The sequence below is a fragment of the Boleophthalmus pectinirostris genome, unplaced genomic scaffold (assembly GCF_026225935.1).
Source record: "Boleophthalmus pectinirostris isolate CB_2022bp ecotype Guang Dong unplaced genomic scaffold, ASM2622593v1 HiC_scaffold_10, whole genome shotgun sequence".
In the NCBI taxonomy this organism is placed as follows: Eukaryota; Metazoa; Chordata; class Actinopteri; order Gobiiformes; family Gobiidae; genus Boleophthalmus; species Boleophthalmus pectinirostris.
In genome coordinates this window covers 14,802,949-14,825,326 of record NW_026570971.1, presented here as the reverse complement: position 1 = coordinate 14,825,326, position 22,378 = coordinate 14,802,949, and the positions used below count along the sequence as shown (strand labels likewise).

At 40.8% G+C, this 22,378-nt stretch overlaps 1 protein-coding gene across 2 annotated transcripts; it reads right to left on the bottom strand.

Moving 5' to 3' along the window:
• Nucleotides 1-697: 697 nt before the first annotated feature.
• LOC110155665 (fibroblast growth factor receptor-like 1) lies at nt 698-22,217 on the bottom strand. Of its 2 annotated transcripts, none has more exons than XM_020919814.2 (7): nt 22,141-22,217; nt 21,630-21,719; nt 9,044-9,316; nt 4,531-4,611; nt 3,591-3,875; nt 1,772-2,125; nt 698-1,593 (listed from the first exon to the last, which is right to left on the bottom strand). In XM_020919814.2, exons 2-7 carry the CDS (start codon nt 21,706-21,708, stop codon nt 1,166-1,168), a joined length of 1,500 nt encoding a protein of 499 aa, XP_020775473.1. In that variant the 5' UTR covers nt 21,709-21,719; nt 22,141-22,217; the 3' UTR covers nt 698-1,165. The 2 variants fall into 2 exon arrangements, with proteins under 2 accessions (XP_020775473.1, XP_020775474.1); XM_020919815.2 differs by lacking the exon at nt 22,141-22,217 and adding an exon at nt 21,989-22,061.
• Nucleotides 22,218-22,378: the final 161 nt, after the last annotated feature.

The window sequence follows — 22,378 nt, the reverse complement described above, 5'->3', positions numbered from 1 at the left end:
TCACATCACTCCCACTCCAGACAATGTGTTTCCTAACTGCTAGAGGTAATCCTATCTGAAGGAGCTCAATGTGCTGCTGCTTTGGAGCTAGGGAGGCAGGAGGATCGGTTCACTTAAACGGGGGAGAGATGCTGGGCTCTCAGTGTAATCTTGCAGTGGCTGTCACTCATCTGGAAAGGACAGAGACCGCCTCTGTGTCTGAGGGACATTAAGCACCCACTGTCCCCAAGCTGGCTGCCCCCGGCCTCACCCCAACACACCACTTGACCACTGCAAAGGTGTAGCTGACCTGTCTGTAGCTTTGTGTCTTTCAATGTCCTCTGGGTTGTACTAGTTAATGAGTTAATCTAATGTAACATGTAATTTACAGTTGTGTGCTGCAGGAACCTTTTGCAGTTCTGAGATTTTTTTGTTGTTTTGGCCATATGGGGAACAAAGGTGAGAGACGTTGAATAGAAAACCAAAAAGATCCTGGCAACATTTTCAAGTCAACATTAGATTTCATATTATTAGAGCTATACATATTATAGGCAAACAGGTTTAACTTCACCAAGGTAAATACATTACTGAACACAGTAAAAATGAAATGTAAACATATTACTCTGAAAAATATATTCATTTTAGGCAAATAAATTAAATTCACTTCTGAACTGTAAAAAAAAACCCTAAACATTTTACGAACTGTTATTGTCTCAACTCCTTTTGCTGCCACTTGTATACAGATCAAAATAGATTATGAAATTGAATAATTCTACAAATACAAAACTTCACAACAAATATCTACCCCTGCAGTCTCAGGCAAGGTATCATATAGAAATATTAAAACACAACCCGAGGTGGATAGGTCCTGTGGAGTTTAGTGGTCTATGCCAAAGCTCTGTCCACATTAAAATGACAAAAGAGTGTAAACCAGCCACTGCTAAGGTGAAGGGAAAACCCCAGTCTCTATACCTCATACTCAGTTCCACCAGGAAAAAAACATGTTCTCCTGAAAAGTTACACCAAACTCACTGTCACAGTTTTGTGTCCTTTGACGTGTACAAGGATGCATACATGAGTGGTGTGCATTTAAAATGCAGCAGGTATAAACATCTACAAGTAGAAAACCACAGTCACTCATGGGTGTGTTGAACAATAATGCCCCATGCAAGTCTTTGACACTCTGCTAACACTGGAAATGGATGTGCTGGTGCTGGTGGACTTTGCCCTCCACATGGGAGTGAGTGTGTGTGTGGATGTCTGTGTAGATTTTGGGGTAGAGTTTTGGAGGGAGAGCTGCTTGGCTCAGAAGTAGCTGCTGCTGGGACAGGTACTCCTCATAGTTCCTGGAGGTGATGCAGTCTTTCTCTGGGCCAGAACCGGACGCAGCTACGCATAACCTGTCCCGCTCTCGGTAGGCAGGACGCTGGGTGTGCCCTTGGCCTGTACTAGGGTGAGCACTGGTGGGAGGAGGGCAGTGCTTTCTGCTTTGACAGAACCAGAGTAGAACTGTTCCAAAGATGAAGACGATGCCAGCAGGGATGCCTATGACCACGGGCCAGGGCAGAGAGGTGGGGGCCGCAGAGAACACTGTGGTGATGGGGACCTTTGAGTCTGCAAGAGGAAGACACGGTTTATAAAATCAGTATCAATCATCTGATTGAGTACACACAGCTACAAACAGGTTCAGTGTTCTATACTGCAATACATGCCATGTTTAATGTTAAATAATGTTGAGTATGGCTTATTATAACTCAGCATCTTCTCCCAAATGGGGATGCAGTAGGTTCACCTGGCAGCACAGTGAGAAAAGCGCTCCTGAAGCTGTAGCCCATGGTGTTGGCTCCTAAGCAGATGTACATGCCCGCGTCCTCCTCTTTGGCCCTGGAGATGAGCAGCTTGTTCAGGTAGGACCCATCAGGCCGGGACCACACCTCCCCTGTGGGTAGCACCATGAATCTGTGCTCCCCCACTTCGATGGTGGAGTTGTAGCGACTCTCCTCGTTGGAATCCACCCGTTTGAGCCACTGGATGACAGGTTTCACATCGCTCCGGACTTTGCACTGCAGAGAGGTGGTGCCCCCATAGTCCACAGTGGTGTTGACCGGGTGAGTGCCTGTGAGGACGGGCTTGGAGTTGGTTCTCTCTGCACAGGTAGAAGACAGAAGCACAAACAAACATAATGAGAGGCCGTTGCGTATGGGAGAGAAACACCTGGCTGTAATCAGGGCAGTCTTTTGTGATGTCACCAACTACTAGAAATTGACTAAAAAGCTACAAATTTAACTGGCATGCACTAAAGTTGCCAAAAAATATCTAGGAAAAAATATAAGACTATTCAAACACCATATACACAGTTGCAGCAATTTAGCTTTTTAGCAGCTGCTACAAATCAAGAGCATTTAAGCAATGAGTGATGGCCCATTATAAAATTGTGAGACACTGGACAATACAATAACACGGCATTTCAGTTATTGTTACATCCCTAGTGGTCACCCTGGTTAGCTTTAGGCTTTAGGCACAGAGTGTGTAAGTGACTGAGGGAGCATGTAACACAAGCCGTATGTGTGTGCTGTGCTTCCTGTCTGCTGCTGTTCCCGCCAGCTCTGGCACACAGCTGCTCTTTAATCAGCTGCAGATCCAACACTTGGGCACAGTCACATCTCAATGCAGCAATCAAGGCCCGGACTAAGCAGGTCTATGGTCCCTCCACCACAATCACATCATTTGAATGCAGACTGTTGGGGTTTGAGTTGAGTAGAACCGATGAGCAGGACGCCACAAAACACTAGGGGGTCCAAGGCTGAGCGTAGTGGAGAAGTGTTGTCGTCCAAATGTCTGCTGTGTAATAGCCCTAGGTTATTTTCAAGACAATTGAGGTTGAGGTATACTTTATTTTTTCCAAGACCTTGAGCTAGGTTTGGTTTGGACTACCTAGCAGCTAGAAGATTAGCCTCTTGTGCATTAGTGAAGTGTGTTAATGCTTCAGGTCCTAAAACATGAACATACTTCACTAATGCACTCATGTCACTCAAATAAGTGTAATACCCAATGTTTAGGTAATCAATACCAATGCTAGAATTGATACTAGATCAATACTGGGGGAAAAAAAATGTGACTGGGTAAAATTTGTTGTATATTGAGTTTTATCAGACCACATGTTATAATAAACAAATACTGTTCTCTAGCATAAAAAATGACAATATTGTCTGAAAAAGAGCTTTTAAAGTTATATCAAAATCACTATCGGGTATCAAGTCTATTCTTTAGTATAAAAATCAAGTTTGAAATTTTAATATCATAACAACACTGGGTAATAATACTTATTTGAGTGATAAAATTAATTCTGGTCAGGATGTCAGTTAACCTGATTCTATTATTAAGTCATTTTAGAACAGCAGTTTACAATGAACAAAATGTAAAGTCATTATTTTGTCTGTTTTTATGTCTATGGAAATACAATGAATGCCATAAGGTATTACAATCTCTTAATCTCAAACTCCAACTTGTAGCCCTAAAATAGCATCTTGCACAGGGCTCAAACAAAGAAACGGCCTTGGAGTTTGTGTTGTCTTTGAGCTATAGTGTGTGCACTTGTAGGAGACCCTCACCTATGACCTCGAGTTTGTATGTGGCGTTGATCTGACCAGCGCGGTTGGACACCCTACAGGTGTAGCGGCCGCTCTGCTCTGGGCTCAGGTTCCTCAGACTCAGGGTCCACTTCTTCTGCCGTCCCTCTCCCACCTCATGGTCACTCAGGGGCAGATCGTCCTTCAGCCACTCGATGTCTGGCGGAGGGGTTCCGCTGGCCGCACACTTGAAGCGCACAGAGCTGCCTACGGGACGAGCGATGACTCTTTTTCTCATTTTGGTGGGCTCAGAGAAGCGAGGACTCACTGGGCACACATGAATAGTACATGGTCAATGAACTATTCACAAGCGCATACTCCTGTTAGAAGTTTTTTTCCCTAGTGGGACAGCAGAGTAGTAACAAGAAACCTTGAAAATTAATCAGTATGTCTGGAGTGGCCTTAAACCCTTTTTTCTAGTATTGAGCACATCACATGCCTGTCTCTATGGATATGTTATTGTGTTCCCTGAAATGTTCCACAATAGTTCTGTGCAAAGTAATAACATCTCCATGGAGACAAGCAGGTGACGTACAATCCACAAGAAGCAGGCCACCTTTACCTTTTAGAATTTAATAAATGTGTACAGATGCAAATCTTGCATATTGGTACCACTTCTGCTATAGGTTTAATTGTTTTCTTACTATTTTGTTCTGATCTACCCGCTTTTTAGTGTGTTAATTGAAGCGTTTTTATAGCATGGATAATGATCAACTGTGTCCTTATGATTTGCATTATGTACAAGTATGTCTTAATAAGTCTGAGTGTATTTGTGATTGATCAGTTGATCCACTTGATCACATTTGTGGTTATATCTGCTGTGGATGTATTGTCTAGCATTACAATTTACTCTTGTAACCACTGACAACCGTCAAAGAAACAGACAAATTTACATAACTGTCTGTGGCACAGAAGGCCTTACCCTGTTTTTCTGGCAGTGTGTCCGTGCCAGCTTCAGATTGCCTTCCATCAGCTTTTTCTGCTGTGGTTCTATCAGAATCATCTGCAAGGCACACACACACAGAATATAAATTACAATGCAGCACAACAGAGACAGTCACACCCAAATAAGGTAACAATGACATGACAAAATGGAATGGACGGTAATGGGCAGTGAGAGGGGGAGAGGGGGAGAGGGGGAGAGGGGGGAGGACTGAGGCTGGGGTCAAATAGGAGTGAAAGATGATCACTTCTCATAAGCCCTTCGCAGGAGGACACAGCTGTGTCACCGGCTGACATCATGCAGCCAGACTGAGCCAGGTTTAGGACAAATATCAGGAATGAAATCTAATCCTAATTTAGTGAAGGGGATCATATTTTCAACACAGGCAATGGTTAATTAACAATGTATATTAAACACTGAACACTTGATTCTACAATACACGTCTAAAAACTCCCCAAACATAACTCTAAGGCAATCATTATTGTCATATTGAAAGATTAAGATTTACGAGGTGCTTAATAATAGTAATTTCTTTATTTTGGCAACAATGAAAGAGAAAAACAGTTGGTTTATGTATTACACTGACTGCTTTATCACCATGCAGAAACAACAACAGTGTGCACTTCTGGCCCATGAGCAGACATTTCTGTTTGATTAAAAGTTCACTATAGTGAGATTAATGATTTGTGATCCCAAAATATGACAAATATAAATGATTGATTAAACAGAAACTACAGTACGTATTCAGAGTATAGCACAAACAGTACTACACATGCAGCTGGGGGTTATCGATGAGGACATGTGACCTGACCCCTACCTCCCTTCTGGACCTTCTGAAACCTCAAAGCTCCGCACTCCTCGGGTACAAATCCTCCTTTGTTTGTCCCTGCCGCTCGGGCCCAGCCATGATGTCATGACTATTTGGAGGCTTTAACTGGCCAACTATAATAAGCCATTCCTTTAAAAAAACAACCTCCAGTGGAAGAAATATTTCTCTGTAGCTCACAGGGGCTGTGTGCATTCCTGTCGGTTCCTGAGTCTCCCAATCCAAACACGCTCCACACTGCTGCGCTTTGCATTTGGACTTAATTTTTCCGCTCCTTTTTCCTTGTACTAAAGAACTATTGATACCTTTATAAATCTCTTTTCCTGAATCCATGGTAGTGAGTTACTCATTTTTGTTGCAAAAGCTATGGCAGATAAAGTTATAGAGTTCTTGTTGTTTGTAGCCTGGTGGCTAGCACTCTCACCCATGCATGTATAATAAAAAGGTTTTATTATAGCTCTCACCTCACAGTAAGAACATTCAGAGTGCCCAGGCCTTTCTGTGTGGAGGTTGCATGTTTCTTCCAGTGTCTGGGTGGTTTCCTCTGGGCACTCCGATTTCCCCCAACTCAAAATATGCGCAGTAGATAAAATCCTTCAGCTAAGGTAGTCCTGACCAAGACTAGCTCAAGAACTGGAAATGGGGCCACGGACAGTGAGGCACTGAGGCGCTGCACTGCTCTTGACATGTTGCTCCAGTGGCATTGAAGGATGGACCAAATGCAGAGGAGTCAAATGCAGAGGGGACAACGAAGGCTAATCTAAACCTTATTCAAGCGATAAGTTCTCTCATATTTTTTAGAACAAGGAAACACTGTCCAATTCCTGTTTTAAATAAGCTGGTCAGAGTTCTAATAGCTATTACAGGTTCAAATGTATCCATCAATAATGAGTTTACAGCAGTGCCAGTCAAGCCAGATTAAAAAATCACATTTGTCACGCTTTAAATGAGTGATTCTCAATATGTGGGTCATTTCATATTTATTTATTTCAACCATTTTAATTGGGTTGCAGGACATTGCCAAAAAAACTAATTAGTTTTTTTACTTGTCCTAGTTGAGTTACTGAGAACCACCGCTTTAAATAATGATGTTTTTGCATATCACATTTTGACCTTTTCATTAACAAAAACGGTCAGTGGAAAAAGCCGGGTCACCGGTCACCGCTGAACGCCAAGAAAAGCCTGAAGATGAGGGGTCACCATGAGCTCCAGATGTTCACAGTCTAATGTATAATGTCCAGGAATAGTTACACACACACTACATTTATTCACTGCTACCTCCCAGGCCCTTTGCATCCATGAATCAACAAAAGGACATGGCATGGCGTGCAAAATATTTAGAATCTTGCCCAAAAATGATGTGTAAAGTCAAGTTCATAAACATTTAAAACTCACCCAGAGAACTAATTTCATACCTTGTGCAATGGTCAATAAAAATCATATAATCCTAATACAATATATAATTGAAATTAAATAATAAAATGGAGTCAGTCAGAAGATCTTAGACATAAACTGCAGCTGCATGTATAGTGCTGTGTGGGCCTGGAGAGTTAAGGACAGTTGTCAAGGGACCTCCCCAAACAGCCGGCCCAGAGATGCAGGGGGTGACTTGTTATAACTAGAGTCCACATTCTTTGGCTCCCGGAAAGACAGATGCAGGCTCCTCTCTCTCATTGTCCCACTGCTACTAACATGAGGCTAACACAACCTCTCCGTATGTGCTGTCATGTTTGAACTCTCCTTATGGGCCCTGCACTAGAACAGCAGCCAAGGTTGAAATAATAAACGGTGCGATATATTGACCACTGAGCCAAACTGAAATCCAAGGAGATAATGTTGCGATGTGGTGAAAAGTTATGTGGGAGGTACAATCTATGGGAAAACGCTGACATTGTGTTTTAAAACTAAGCCTGTTTTGTTAGGTTTATGGTTAAGACTACACTCACACAGAAGTTTAACTACCATTAGTTTGGCCTATAATATTATGAGATTTATGTTAATAAAATATAATGCAGCTTTACTATATACATGGTTGGGAATGTTTAAACAGAAGATTCAGTTGCAGACAATGTATAACAGGAGGGATGTATTGTAAAAGGGATAATATTCCTTTTTTTAGTTTTAGATTTTGCCTGGAATGTTTAACAAGTAAAAAAAAAAGCTTGAAAAACATGCACTGTTAATTTGAGTGGTGATGCCTCTCCACAGTTCTGACCTGTAACTAGGCCTAATAACGCTACCGACTAGAAAAGTTACATACCTTTAACTTGCAGTATAGTGTTTGCGGACACGAATATAAAGTGATATTTGTGCACTTTTCTGTTTCATTTTACAGTGAATTTGCTTATAATGTGTGATACTTGGCCATTTCCAGGCATCTTACAGCACATTTCTGTTGGATCCTATGAATATCTGTGAGATACTAGATAAAATACTGTGATATTGTCAGTATCTCTCACCCTCATGAATATTTAGTAGACGTCTATGTTATCTGTTATCCATTCACCAGTGCCTGGACGGTAAGTGTTTATATCCACACCACAAACAGGAGGCCTGTCCCATGTTTGGCTCCACAGTGGAAATAAACACAGGCGTCTGAGGAGTGAAGGGAAACTTCTGGGGCCAGTCCTGCCTTATTTGCATTGGGAAATGTTTGTGTAAGACCCTTTCATCTTTAAAGCCCACAGAAAGTGTTAATGCTCCTCTGTAATGGGGCGATTAAAGCAACACTGTAACTTTTTAAAGCACTCACTTCTATAGGTGAAGAACAAAATGGATAGACTCTGGGGCTGTACTGTTTTCACTAAATGACATGTATTTAAAGAAGCTATGCATTTAGGTTCAGGAGAAGTTTTGTTTTAGAAAGTTCTCTGTCCAAAATGATACAGATCTTATCCATCACAGGCTGATGGATGGATTCTGTGAGACTAACAATAGACTTTTACATGAAGTGTGATGCAGACAGACGTGTCTGGCTTAGTAACAGTAAGTAAACATGGACATTATGGTCGACTGCATGCTCCAAATGACCTTTCATTTTAGCACAATCAGGAGACACCCTTTCATTGAACTCACCGGCAGCTTCTGAGGTGAGCCCAAAATAAGTCTACCCCTAAAAGAGCCATTTTCCACATCTGTCTGATTATGGCTCTTGAAGCCTGGCTGTCACAAAACTGGGCTGCAGCCTCTTTCTGGCCCCAATTAGGCATCTTAGAATAATTAGACTAAACACAGGCTTCACGCTCCATCCAGCTCATTCATCATGCTCAGCTACGGCACAGGAAATGCACTGTACGCACAGCTCACACACCGGGCCAGGCCTGGGAGCTCCTCCAGGCTGCTCCAGAGCTGGGACAGGCACTGAAGGACACATGTACTAGAGCCAGTGTCGCCCTAAGGGAAGGAAGAGACTGTGATCCCAGTGAGACACAGGGGATGAAGTCGTATGAAACAATATCCCGCCCTGCTGTTGACTTTGGGCTGGGAGAGGTAGGCCTGTAACACGTACAATACATGAGGGGATCATGCATTAAGTCCCCAGAAATCCACTTGATCTGAGCTTGACCTGTGCAGAATACGGCCTTACTCTTTGCTGGCAAGAAGACCATGGTACAATAGACATAACCACCAAGGATAGGACTTGTGATGAACATGTTTCAGTCTTACCAATAACAATTAGAGTGTAGTTGATATTGACGCTGCCGAATCCATTAGTGGCTTTGCAGATATAGGTCCCTGCATCATCAGCCTCCACCTCCTTGATCTTGAGTCCCGTTCGGAGGAAGCGGAAGCGGACCCAGCCACTGTGGATGTTACGACCATCTTTGGTCCACATGATGAGGGGAGGGGGGTCACCTTCCACGGGACAGGGCAGCTTGATGCCACTCCCCAGACGTGCAGACTGTCTGTGGGTAACTTTGTGAGCCACTCGTGGAGGTCCTGAAACATACCGAGGCAGACAAAAAGAACATAAGCTGTTTTAAAGACAGGAAAAATGTCTGTTGCGCCCTAAAAAATGTTAACCACAATGTCATTCCTCAGAAACTACCCAAGAGTTAACCTCCCTTGACCAAAATGCTTTTGCACTTAACTTTAATTGAAACATTGGATTTATACCCCTGATTAAATATGATTAGCACCATGGTCAGAAAATCATACTTACAGTTATGTAAGAGACAGACTTTTCCCCCAGACTCTCCTTCCCAACATTCCCAAGTGACTAATTTCAACCTTCCAGAGTTAGCAGTGAAAGTAAAGGAGCAGCAGTAGCTAAAGCTGAAGCCATTTTCATGTGTAAAAAGCAGATTGTTATAATTAGATGTGATCTGTCATCCAGCACAGAGAGGCGGAGGAGATCAAAGTGCGTGGGGGCTGGTGCGTGGTCTCAGATCTGGTGAAGTGGAGCCTATGATGGTGTTAGAAGGCCAGCAGCATGCAGCTACACTTTAAAGCAAACAAACCCAGAGTAAAGTTTGGATGAGAGACACAAGGCAAACCAGAGATTTCAGGGCCACAGGTTTGGGGTTTGGGCTGTCATGACAAGCACGCTCAAAATGGCAACATAGCAAAAAACATATCACAAGTTTCTGGGAGTCAGAGGACAATTTAGATTTTATCACAGTTCACACTACACTGTGATTGGTTAAATCCAGCTGTCAGTCACTCAAAGCCTTACAGAAGCTAACCAGTAGGAGGAGTGGGTGGGAAAAAGTATCTGGTTGAACCGACAATAGTGAATCACAATATGACAATATCACCAAAAAAGCTGATTTTTATCACCATATTGTCCAGCCCTAACCCAAATATAACTTTATCTCATATTGGATCTTGACAAAACTCAACTACTGATGCTGTCAGTATCAATAGCCAGGCTGGCACCACCTAGTCCCTCCGCTCAATTTCATTTCTCTCCAGCGACTATGTCAGGAATCGGAATACACTAGACAGTTTGCAAGAACCCTGAAGTTGTAGACAGCGCACCGGACAATCAGCGAAGAACTGTGAAGCCAGCAATTTCTTGGACACCACTGAGAGTTCCGGCGCGTTACATACGTCACAACCAAATAGCAGCGATTGGTTAAATAAAAAAGTACCCGCCTACCGTCACGTGAATAAATTCTAATGCTGCGAGGTCAGACAGTTTACATGAAGTGAATCCGGCTGATGAATCAGGTTAGAAAATCAATGTTGTGATAGACAAACATGTGAAACTGAGGTAGCAGATGTCCAAAATATTTTTTCATTTTTAAAGTCACTGTTTGTTGTATTTGTGCCTCTAGTGATATTAATATGTGTTACATCTTCATTTGAACCATAGAAAAGCCTCATTTACTTTAATCTACAGACCTACTTGGAATTTCCAGGAGTCAAAATTCTAACAGCACAACTGTTTGCTATTACATGATTATAAAATGTTATTAAAATATTCAGTAATAGCTGTAAAATATGTTCCAGAGTGATTTAACTGCTCATCAGACATTTCTACAATTGTTTCTTGAGCCTTAGCATTTGGCATGTGAGGTCGACAGTTGTGGAGAGATAGGGTTGTAAAAATATTTTTCATTCTGCAGTAAATTATATCCGGTGGGTAATTTTCTACATTTTTGCAAAAGCTTGGTTGAATTATGAGGCGGTTTAAGGCGAGTGAGCATTTGGCTGTGATAAAACAGGGAGCTGTTTGTGTGGGGAATGTGCACCAAATGATTTCCTCCTCCATCTGAACTCTCCAAAGCTTTGAAGTCTCACTAAAAACAAGGTATGGAGGGGTGCCCCGTTCAAGGCCGCCTCTCCTAACCTTGAGCTAGGGTAGAATGACTTATAAAGTTACTCTGTCTATTTATTTATGAGAAAACCTTTTGAAAATGAATTTTGAATAGTTAATTTATCACTTCAAAATATACTACTGAAGTTTCAAAAGTACAAATATTTGATGTGTTAGGAGATACTAAAATGAATGTGTATTAGTCACGCTTCCTAATATATTTACTCAAGTAGCTACACTTCCACCACCTGTAAGTGACAAACGCTGAACATTAATATTATCTGAACTAATGTTAAAACTGTAATCTGCACCAATTTTGAAAAAAAAAATACAGCAATTTGTAATTTAAGTTTCACAGTAATGTTATCATACTACTAAAATTTCAAACTTGACTTCAATATTAAAAAATAGACTCAATACTCTATACCGATTTTGATACCCAAATGATATAATATTAAAATCTTTATAAGACAATACTGTAATTTTAAGACAATACTGTAATTTTCAACAACATTTAATAGTATTAGTTTAATGTGGACTTACACTAGTTCTGATAATACTCCAAGATGAAACTGTTCAGGAAAGCTGATACTTGCTCAAATAGTAGGGATGTAACAATAACCGAAATATCGTGATATCGTATCGTCAAAGTTCTCACAATAATATCGCGGACCATCACAATATATCAAATTACAAGTCTCTTTGTTTAAATTAAGAGTTATGGTGCAGTAATAGCTAAAAAAAAAGACAGAGGGAACTACATAGACCATGATCCTTTGCTCCATTTCAGTGCAGACTACAAGAAGAAGTAACAGTTCTAAGCACTTTTATGTCTTAGTTCTTTGGGTTAAGTCCTGTCAAGGCATTTTAAGAGGAGAACGTAGCATATTAGTTTTGTTAGCCTCCACAAAATACCGCAATAAATATTGTACCGTGAGATGTATATAGTGAAAATATCGTACAGAGAGATTTTGATCGTGTTACACCCCTAATCGTGAGCCTCCCAGCCTTGCTAGTATTGATTAGTCTTTGATTTTCAATACTTTGGACAACCCTGTAGTTTACAAGATTTTAACCTATTTAACTATTACAAGAAACACATGCATATCAGAAGATGTTTGTAAAAGTCTAAACTACAGGCTTAAAAGACACACAATAAGGAGATAGGATACGTACTCTGCTGTTTTTAATAAGAATTAAATTGCCTAAATTATTGTAACGTATATGAAAACAGTACTCTGATTTACCTACAAAATGTCTGGCCGATGTACCCACCTCTTTCATAAAGCCAAAGGCATAATAGTGTTCGCTCCCTTATGATCAATGATATTTAGCTTTAAGCCTGACAAAGTGCTGAGAGTGGAGCCTGATTGTGAGTGGAAACCAATCCTCCAGGCACATGGGCTTTCCGGCTGGACCCAGGCTCTGCAGCGGTGCTCGGTCCAGGCTCACTGCATGTGTGAAAGGGATCTTTCATGGGCAGGAAGAGGAGGAGGCACTCACATAATTAGCTCTGTTTTTCTTTGCTCAATTTTGTGACGGATTATTTTAAGAGAAAGCAGCAGGTTCAATAAGAGGCATTCTTGTCCTTCAGGCTCACAATGTAGCACTTTCAGTCAAGCTAAGTGGTAAATTAAATAAAGGCAAGCTATGTGCACTTGGGATCTCTGCTATGTGTATCATTATACTGAAATAAAGCCTAATATATTATTGATAACATGTAAATATTATGATAACACTTAAGAAGAGGGTGACTGTCTCAAATTGATGGTTGTGTTAACTACAATTACTAGGATGACCAAGCGTCCCTATTCAGTCCCAGTTTTGAGCCCTGTGTCTACTGTCCCGGCACATTTATCCAAAACCACTGATTAGTCCCAGTTTTATACAAGAAATGTCATAGGTGTCCCTATTTTTGACCAATTTGATATCTGCCAACAGTAAAGAGAGGCATAAATTGTGACTTTTTTTTACATAAAATGCAGAAAAGCATACTTACAACGAGCAAAGTTAGTCATGAATAGGCCTCGTGCGTAACAATTTTCCTTAATTATGCAGTCGTTTCACAGTTTTATCATTACCAACTGCCACAAACCGGGACTGTTCCAGTTTTTAATTCTTAAAACCTGGTCACCTAACAATAACGATTTCAAATAAAAGAAGATGTAGTGTGCTTGTATATGCTATATAGCTGAAATCTATGATGCCCATGGATTGTTGTGTTGTATTTTGGACATTTTAAATCACAATATGTATTTAAAATGACTAAAAAAAAAAAACAAGTCCACTGATTTCCGGGTTGGAAAACACAGAGGCCAATGAGATATTAGGAGTCGATTCCCACCTGCTCCTTTACATTACGTCGTTGCAAACGTCACATCACAACAAAGCACTGATTGCTGTCAGCCCCTCCTATGGACAGCTGCAGGACATACTAGCGAGAAGTGGAAGGTTTATCAATCAGAACACACATAGGGAGTAGGCCTGTAGTCGACTAAAGAAATTCTTCTTCAACTAAAATCATGTCACTAAAAAGGGGGTGTGGCAAAAACTATTACATATCTCTATGTATCTATGCAAACTGCACTAACATGACCACACCTGCATGGGGTTTCATGCAAAAAAATAGATATATTTATACACAAAAAAACCTAAGGATAATGTAATTATTAGGGATGTAACAATAACCAAAATATCGTGATATTGTATCGCCAAAGTTCTCACAATAATATTGTGGACCATCACAGTATATTGAATTACAAGTCTCTTTGCTTAAATTAAGAGTTATGGTGCAGCAATAGCAAAAAAAAAAAAGACAGAGGGAACTACATAGACCATGAATCTTTGCTCCATTTCAGTGTAGACTACATGAAGAAATAACAGTTCTAAGCACTTTTAAGTCTTAGTTCTTTGGATTAAGTCTTGTCAAGGCATTTTAAGAGGAAAAAGTAGCATATTAACAGTTTTGTTAGCCTCCACAAAATATTGCAATAAGTATCATACCGTGAGATGTATATGGTGAAAACCGAGAGATTTGGATATTGTTAAATGCCTAATCGTGAGCCTTCCCACGATATCGCAATAAATATCATACTGTGAGGTTCAGACCGTGAAGATATTGTATCATGAGACTTGGATACATTACACCCCTAGTAATTATATAATGTTTAATCTCCCTTTTTACATATAAATACCAAAAATACCAAATCTTACTAGCTGTTGTCCCATATAAATCCTTATAACCTAAAAAATTATTCGTAGACTAAAACATAGCAATCAACAAATTAATTAAGCCCTTACTGAGGCTTTGTATGTAAATGTAAATTTTTATAATTCAAGCGGCATCAATGAAAAAGTAAGACATTCTCGAAATAAGTGTGACATGGAACAGGGACCTAAATTACAATACAGGACAACCAAAAGTGAAACCCTACCACTATTTTGTCCTCCACACCTCTAAAGCAGCATGTGTTTCCACTAATTTCACGACTAGACTTTATAGCTGCCGTCATTACAGAGAGCGATCCGATGAAAGGGCGCGGTGCAGTGGCTGTGGGCGGAGCTACAAAGGTGAGGCTCTGAGACTGTGTGAAAGAAAACCACCTCCTCTCGAGATAAACATCAGCGTACAACAGCGACAACGGGATTCGGGGGGCCGGATTTGGCAGGAGAAGAAAGCCGAGAAGTGGGGGTCTCGGGTGGTGCTGGTGGAGGGGGTAACTTGTATAGTAAGGGCTGTTCTGAAGAATATGCCTTTTCTTACACTCTTGCCATCAATACCTGTTATTTTCCCCTCTTAGCTTCCAATCAATAGATAAGAGCCAGGGTACAATGGCTCTTTCTTGGGTCCGATCTGATGTGTGCGGCTGAATGCGGGTGCTCCGTGGTGGGAATGGGACAGGGGCTATTGGGTGACACTGCAGCAGACATACAGCGGGAGGTGCAGGACAGAGAAGAGGATGCAGTTAAAGGCGTTGGATGAGACCACTGTGTTACCTAAACCAGGTGTCTCATCTCTATCAGGAAACTGGCTTTGAAATAGGGCTAGGAAAAATGGCAAAAAAAAAGAAAAACATGATTATGATTGTATATTGTATATGTTGTCATGACAATAAAATTTCAACTCAATTTCGATACTAAGGAACAGACTCAATACTAATTCCGATATCACAATGATAGTAAAAAACTTTCTTTAGACAATAGAATGTCATTTTCAACACTAACAACATTATTTTTATTTTACCATGTGCCCTTATAGCTGTGTTATTCCCGAGTCATCCATGGTGGTAATGTAGCCTGATTCATTCACAGCAGTAGGATTCGTTCGCTCGACGGTAGGTGGATACTTTTTTTATTTAACCAATCATTGCTATTTGGTCGTGACGTATGTAATGCGCCGCTGATAGGGCTAACTGGTATATTAAGCTTTTCCCAAATCCTGTAGGAAGAAGGGCAATAACATCTTTCCCCTTGATAAAATTCACCAAACATTCTCTTTGTTCCAGCTTTAAATCCTCAATTTCGGGAATCGTTGCCAACACATAATGTATGGCTCTTCGCTGATTGGCTGATGCACAAACTCGCACTTCCGGGGTTTTTGCGAACGGTCTAGCGTAACCCAATTCCTGACCTAGTCGGTGGAGAGAAATTAAATTGAGCGGAGGCACTAGGTGGCGCCAGCTTGGCTAGTGGTCCTGGCTCATAATATAAACAATACAGACAATTAATCACTGCTATTTTACTCACTCGTAAATGGTTAAATTTCTTCCTTCAAAGTCCGAACTCTACTCTAAACCACACGCTTTTATTAACAGATGATTGTCTGAAGAATTAAGAAGACCCAAGAACAGATGAGTACAAATGACTGAACCTTGATTTCAGCAACATTTAGATTAACTTCCTAGCCCTACTTTGAACTCTACACAGCTACATTAAACCAGGAAAGCATTTAATTTCTTCCTTTTTTCTGTCACCTGACTTGTTTGGCGATGTCAGCCAATCAGAGCCAGCGTATGTTGTCTCTCAACCAATCACATCTCAAGACATTCACATCACAAAAGCAGCAAAAAAACACCAGCCTCTTCTCTACTTCTCTTCCTCTTCACTACCACCAGTATCTAAGCCGCTCTAAGGAAATTCACCATATTCATTATTCAGAAGTTTGAGTTTTTGGTGTTCATTCTGTATCATATAGCCTATTGCTTTTGATCAGGAGGAGCAGAGGTTATAGGAAACACAGTCAGTGCTTCATGAAAGACCTCTTTAATTCAAGTAATGTTCCAAGGAGCTGTATTTTTCCAGTGTATGTGTGGCCTCCATATAGCAAGATCTTTACAGGAACTCATGCAGGATTTTGGAAGTTGACTTTGTAAAGTAGAAACGGCTAGCAAAAATATTCAAAATAATGTAATTTTCAACATGATTTAATAATAGTTTCTTTAATATTATCACATGTTCTAGATCATTCTAAAACTGTTCAGTCAAACTATTTATCAGATTTGTTTTGTCAATATTGATACTTTAGATTAGTATCAGTTTTTATCCTAGTGTGGACTGAAGGCATTCTCCAACCATAAACACCATCACCAACTCCAAACTTCACTGCATTACAATGGTGCGATAGATTTGCCTTGGAGAAAAAAAGACCAGAATGAAAGACCAAAATCTTTGACGCATCATCTTTAGACTTTTTGTTGCCCGGTATTTCAGCACGCCTACATGGCTCGTGCACATCACCTCTAACACGTGATTATTTATTCTTCTGCTCTGGGGTCAGGACCACCAAGAGAGGTCAGGGCCAGAGCATGTCAAAGGTCTGGGCTCTGCAAACAAACATATCACACCAAATTAGATGCTGACATGTTCCTGTCAGTACAGATGTGTGGGTAATACACGTCCATAGTGTGTCCCATACAACAACATGAGTCAGTATGTTTCTCACCAGAGTAGAGATGGTGACATGATAAATGATTTACAACCAGAGTTGGAGGCACAGGGTATAATCCATAATGTAATAGGATGATAACGTCTTTCATACTTGAGCACAATACTGTAACATTGTGATAATGAATAATGCATGACAAAACATATGTATCATTTAAAAAATAGTTTTATGTACAACTTTAATAAAATAGAAATACTATTTCTCAACAACACAGTACAATCCTGTGCACATTTTAAATCAGTTTGTGATACTGTAATTCATCAAATAAATAAACTTTCTAACTATTAATATTTATATCACACCTTGATTTATGGTTTTGTCATTGACTTTTACCACTGAGATTTTGTCTATTGTAATGTACACTATATGCAGCACCCAGATGACCTTTCCAAGTGTGCCACTGTTTTTACAATGTTGTATAGCACTTCAGCCAACTGTTTTTAATAGTTCTTAAAGTGCTTTATAAATAAATTTGTATGAAGATGAATAACTCAATAACATCCAAGTCATCCACACACAGTGAACAGACCAGAGGAAGACCAGTCGTCCAAAGTCCTCAGCTTTGTTTATATGAATGAACAGAATATCTGCAGTCTATACCAGAACACTGTGTGGTTCTGTGACTGATGGTGATGGACAAGCCCAATATGTTTGTTATGACTCACACACAGACCCAAGGCCAGACCAGGGCTGTGTGTGTCCATAAGGAAATCCCATCAACCTGGTGCCGGGTGCAGCCTGTCTGGGAGAAGGTCCCTGTAAAATATGACTGATTAGCCCCTGTGCTCCAGAGAGGATTTTCCTCCAGCTCCACGCCTCCACAACATACTTTTTCCATTCATTACACATTCAGTCTCTGAGTGATTTCTCAGAAAGAGCAGAAATTCCACGATGACAGCCCATACAGTTGAAGTGAAAGCTCCTCTTTTGACACTGGGGGACTGGCCTTTGCCCTGGACACACTTTTTCGGAGCTCAGTCAATGGGCACAAAGCAAAGAATGTCTGAGGTCACTCACGAGAATTACTAATGAAAAACAAAGTGGAAGTGAAGAAGCCAAGAGCCATGTGGGGTCCCATTGAAGCCCATCGGAGGTGAACAGAGAGGCGCAAAGAGCCAGTGGAAACAGGAACTGTGGAGAGCTCATTCAGAGCTCGTTACCCCAGCAGCATTGCTCTTGGCCGGGCTTTCTGTGCGCCCAGCCAGCCATCTCTGCTGCCACCATAACTTTCAATCAACCTTTTAACTGCTGGGCCATGGGGAGGGCGTGAGCTCAGAAAAGTTAGAAAGAACAACAGGCCGAGTGTACTGGAACTGCACAAAAACACAAACACTTTAATGGTTTCCCACGAGGTGACCATGCTAACATGCTGAGCACATAGTATTAACAAGCAAGAATAACTAAAAGAACATACAAAAAGTGTGAAGTAACAGTGCAAATCAGATTTTATTCAACAGCGCAACAATGTCAACAAGTGCCCAGACCTTCTCCATCCACACACTGTCCTGAATATGACCTGTTACAATCTCCAATGATCCCCTAAAAATGCAGACTAGAAATATTCAAGTAAAACTGAATGAAAAGTAACAAGAAATCCAAGCTACTTTGTCTCTAAAATAAGTTTTAATGTTTTAATGTCATATTCTTTCTGTTGCTGCCCCGCAGCTCTGGAACCAGTTGCCATTAGAGATTAGATGGGCGGAGTCTGTATCTGTTTTTAAATCACTCCTAAAAATGCACCTTTTTTCACTGGCTTTTAACAATTAACATGTGCATTTCTTGTTGTTGAGTATCTTACTGTCTTCTATGTTTTAAGTAATAGTATTGTGTTTGCATTGTGTATTGTCTTGTACTGTGATTGTCATTATCTATCCCACGTTGTGTACAGCACTTTGGCCTGCTGTAAAGGTTTTAAAGTACTTTATAAATGAAGTTGGTATGGTATGGTCATATTTGCTCTACAAAGTAACCCTGTAGAAGTTTGCTATAATATCATAAAGGACACTTTTGCCAGTATTATTATATCCCTAGATGTCTTACAGTGAATGTCAGTGCCACATATAAAATGCTGTTGGAGAGATGCAGGGGTTGAGCCTGGCAAACCTTCCTCCGCTATGGGCCTTATCCAGCTTCATTAGCATCACCTAGTATTCATGGTACACATCCAATGGAGATTATCATTTCAATGGACCCTGCTGACTCCTCTGCCTGCACTTTGTGAGAATTTTGGAAAGTTAACAGGGACAGAAGAATTCTATTCAACTTGACCCAAATCCAGTGAACAGCAGGAAGTGTGTGTGTGTGTGTGGTCTGAAAACACAGCACCAGCCAAATGACTAAACAGTCTCATTGTACACAGAGGCTAAATATCAGAGTGAGTGTGTGCTCCTCTGGCATTAGCATACAGCTGCGGTGGACAAACAGAGCAGGGATGGTAATTGAAAAGCCCATTAAAGTCAGTCAATGAGGGCTTTACGAGCAGCCAGAGTAAACATGACTCCTGTCCTGGCCTAAGGATCCTCAGACTGTCTGAGGCTGCACAAGACACTTCATCTTCTAACCACACACAAGCTTTGAACAAGATGCGCATTAAATATAACATTTGGTTAAAGTGCTAATGAGGTGGGCAATGAGGCTATACTTTATTATAAAACTATATCATAACTTCAGGACCACACAAAGTCTATAACAAGACTAAACTGAGCTCAATCCACGACCAAATCATGTGTGAACATCATGTAATAAATACCATAAACTGTAAAAAGCTATAATTTCAACTTTACGGGAATGAGTAGTAAAACTGAACCATGGTTAAGATGTTTACAAGGTAGACTGTAAAGTGAATTTAATATGCCGCATATCAATAATATTTGACTTGTCCACGCAGAGGTCTTTCTGTTCATCCGTTACGTGTGCATGTTTTCGGAGACATTTCGATTCAGTTGGAGTTTCCAGGAGGAGAGGGGTTTGTTTCCTGTGTAACTCTGAACAGCTCTGGTTAGAGTCCGAACTGAGTGTGCATGGCTGAGTGCTAACATAAGTTACGGCCCTGGCCCACCTCAAGTACGCACACATAATCCAGTCATTGTTCTCCCCAAATGGACCAGACCCAGCGAAGAGGGGCTCTGCACAGGCCCGGCAGACGGCAGGGTCAAAGGTCGACTCATGTCTTGTTTTAATGACAGCACATTAACTCTGCGAACTTCCTCCAGTTCAAAGTCAGGCTTCTGGGTCTGGCCATGGCACATATGCAACCATATTGTTCGGCACATATACTCACCTAGTACCTCTCTGTGCGTGATGTAACTCCACTATAAACATATATTTCCACAAGAACAATTTGCATGCTCTAAATTTCTCCAGATGCGAGTTAAGACCACAGAACGCAGGAGGCTGTTTCTAATTAAAACAATGAAAACGTACTAATGTTTCCTCTTCGTTTGCTAGGCCCAAGGCATGCTGCCAGGCCAGAAGTGGTTGAACTAAAACTTTTTCAGCAAGCCACAGGATTGGACACTTCACAAAAAGATTATTCACTTTGATGCAACTTGAACGAATAGTGGCTTTATGCTGGATGCCCTGCCTGTCCCAACCAGACTAATATTGTAGAAGAAGTAGGCAATGTGAGTTAAATGTTTATCACAAAGGCACCAAAGGACAGCATGGACACATCTGAGTAGAGCAGCATCGTCTAACTCTGGTTAGAGGGCACCCACTGAACCTCTTACACCACTGCGACTTTAATGTTTTATAATGTCACACTTCAGGACTGGGATGCAATTCAACTGCTGAAGCCATAAAACAGTGGGCTTGGGTTCTCCACACTATTCATATCTGAATACAGTGACTATGGCCAGAGCAACACGTTAACCTGCTACACCATCTACATGAGACCAACAAGACAACACATAAACCACAGGACTGCAGTCAATTAAACAAGTGAAGAGAAATTAAATCATGTCAACAATGCATTAACAGTAGAAATAACCAATATGGACAGAAATAACCCAAAAGAATAAATAATAATAATAATAATGGGAAGCATTTTGAAATGTGCTAAACTGCCTGAAAACGTCTTGGCTGAGGTTTAAGTATCACACTAAATTGCAGACACCCTTATTAGAAAGTTTGCACTGAAATTTAGTTTTATTTTTAATCTGCTATTTGTGTTCCAAAATGGCACGTTCTCTATATTTTGATTGACTGATAAACATATATTTCTCCCACCTTTAATTCACACAGTACCAATGGTAGGATGGCGTTTGCTTGTTTTTCTGTTACTTTTCAGTCCAAATGACAGCCTATATGTTTGTTTGTTTGCTGGTTAAGTAATGCACTGATTTGTTGACATAGTAGGCTATTTGAGAGTGCTGGAGCCCATAGCTGAAGGATGGTGTTTGTTTGCTCTAACTTCCTGGATCTGGGGGTAGAGGCTGTCCCACATTTTTCTGCCCTCTGTGAAATAGCGTAGTAGTCAAACGCTAGTCACACATTTGTAGTTTCATGCTATCCAAACACAGTTCACATAAAAACAATGAAGCACTTACCTCTGGCACAGTCCGAAAGTATAACAGCCACAGAAATAATGAGGGCAGTCTTCAAGATGCACATCCTGACCAATAACATCTCTCCCAATGCTGAAAAAGGAAACAAAACATTGAAATTCCAGGTACAATTTACAAAGATTTAAAACTGAAAGGGACTTTGTTTCAGCTGATTACTTACATTTCTATCAACTTTGAAACTTATGTTGCGGGTATAGCCTAATATTAGACATTTGTGTGGGATAATTTGGTCTTCTTTAGACATATCATGTCTCACAATTCCAAAGCTAGCATGCGTATCCAGAGTAGGCCATAGCTATAATAATACTCAAAATAACTAGTCTATATGTAACCAACCTTACCTCAACAAATTGTTGTGAGTTGTAAGTTACTCTTCTGTCAGCTTCTTGCCACGAGCGCTTTCCCTCCTCATGGTGCATCAAAAAGCTTTTTTGATCACAGTTGATCTCTCCCTGAGTTAAAAACAGTCTTTCTTTGTTAAGAGAGAACTTACCAGTTCAAAGTGTAAAAGTGTAGAGGAGGTTATCATGCTGGAACTTCGATGTTTCGCTCTCCTCTGCTCTGCCCTGCTCCAGCGCCGCAAACACAAGCGGCAACATCAGCGCTCACGGGCGGACCAATCACAGCGCGGCGCTCACCTCTGCGCCAATCACGCACACACAAACCAGATCTGCTGTATTTCAGCTCCCTGCTTTAAAAAGAATGCCTATTTTTAAAGCTGTACTGTGTAA